General features: G+C 60.5%; 1 protein-coding gene across 1 annotated transcript in view; it reads right to left on the minus strand.

Moving 5' to 3' along the window:
* The window catches only part of SEZ6 (seizure related 6 homolog (mouse)), a 16,493-nt gene that overhangs the window by 2,123 nt on the left and 13,148 nt on the right, over positions 1-1,222 (minus strand). The window contains exons 14-16 of the mRNA XM_009997787.1: positions 1,147-1,185; positions 941-1,061; positions 749-851 (exon numbers count right to left, since the gene is read on the minus strand). Coding sequence (XP_009996089.1) covers positions 749-851; positions 941-1,061; positions 1,147-1,185 — 263 coding nt within the window. The remainder of the gene's footprint in view (positions 1-748; positions 852-940; positions 1,062-1,146; positions 1,186-1,222) is intronic.

Here is a 1,222-nt window from a genome sequence, read left to right on the forward strand (position 1 = left end):
GGACACTCAGCGGTGCCGTAGGGTGCCCTGGACGGGGAAGGGGCAGCTGCCGTCCAGTAAGGACCTGGGGGACATCCTAGAGCACAGGCAGCCCTGGGGAGGGGTGTTCCATCCCTGCGTGGTCCCTGGGTGGGTGTCTGATCCTGAGCGCGGTCCCTAGGTGGCCTCCTCCTCAGCCTTTTGGCTAAGATCAAGTGTGGGATCTGTTCTGCCTTTTTCTGGAAAGCAGCCAGGATCTGGGAGCACTGGTGGGCAGCTGGCTGAACATGAGCCAGCAGTGTGCCCAGGTGGCCAAGAAGGCCAATGGCATCCTGGCCTGTATCAAAAACTGTGTGTCCGGCAGGAGTAGGGAAGTGATTGTGCCCCTGTGCTCCACCCTGGTGAGGTTTGAATTCTATCTTCACTTCTGGGTGCCACAGTGTAAGAAAGACATTGAGGCCCTGGAGCGTGTCCAGAGAAGAACAACGAGGCTGGTGAGGGGTTTGCAGGACACAATGTATGAAGAGAGGCTGAGGGAACTAAATTTAGTGGTTGTGGTAGTGGGATTATGCTTGGACTGGATGATCTTGAAGGTCTCTTCCAACCTTAATGATACTGTGACTCTCTGTCCCATCCTGTGCATGGTCCCTGGAGTCCATGGTCCCCTCCCACACTAGTCCCACCCTACACTCAGCTTCTGGCACACATCCCATGCAGGGTTCCTAGGGTGCCCAGCCCTGGCTGGGGGGGCACGGGGGCCAGTACTTACTCCTGTCTCATAGGTGGGGTTGTCAAAAGCCGACTCCACGGTGATGTGGTCGTAGGGGTGGGAGCCGGCGAGGGGCAGCTGCAGGGCTGGCTTCCCCTGGATCCTGCAGGGACAGGGCAGCTGGGGTGGTCACAGGGCTGGGTGGTCCCCAGCGTGGGGCTGGGGGGAGACCGGGGCCACCTGGCCACTCACTTGGAGAAGTAGAGATAAACGCCACCGATGAGCAGGGCCACCACCAGCACGGGCAGGAAGACGGCGATGGCAACGTTGGTGCCTTCCAGTGCCGGCCCCGAGGGCACAGCCTTGGCCACGGCTGCTGGGGAGAGCAGGGGGGTCACCCGGGGGACACCCCTCCAGCAGCTGCACCCTGGGGTGCCCCAGCAAACCCTTGCCCTTACCATCCAGGTTACGGTTGCTGTAAAACTCATCATAGGAGGCTGGAGAAGGGGGGAGGGAGAAAGAAGCTGGCATCAG

The sequence above is a fragment of the Chaetura pelagica genome, unplaced genomic scaffold (genome assembly GCF_000747805.2).
Source record: "Chaetura pelagica isolate M959 unplaced genomic scaffold, ChaPel_1.0 scaffold835, whole genome shotgun sequence".
In the NCBI taxonomy this organism is placed as follows: Eukaryota; Metazoa; Chordata; class Aves; order Apodiformes; family Apodidae; genus Chaetura; species Chaetura pelagica.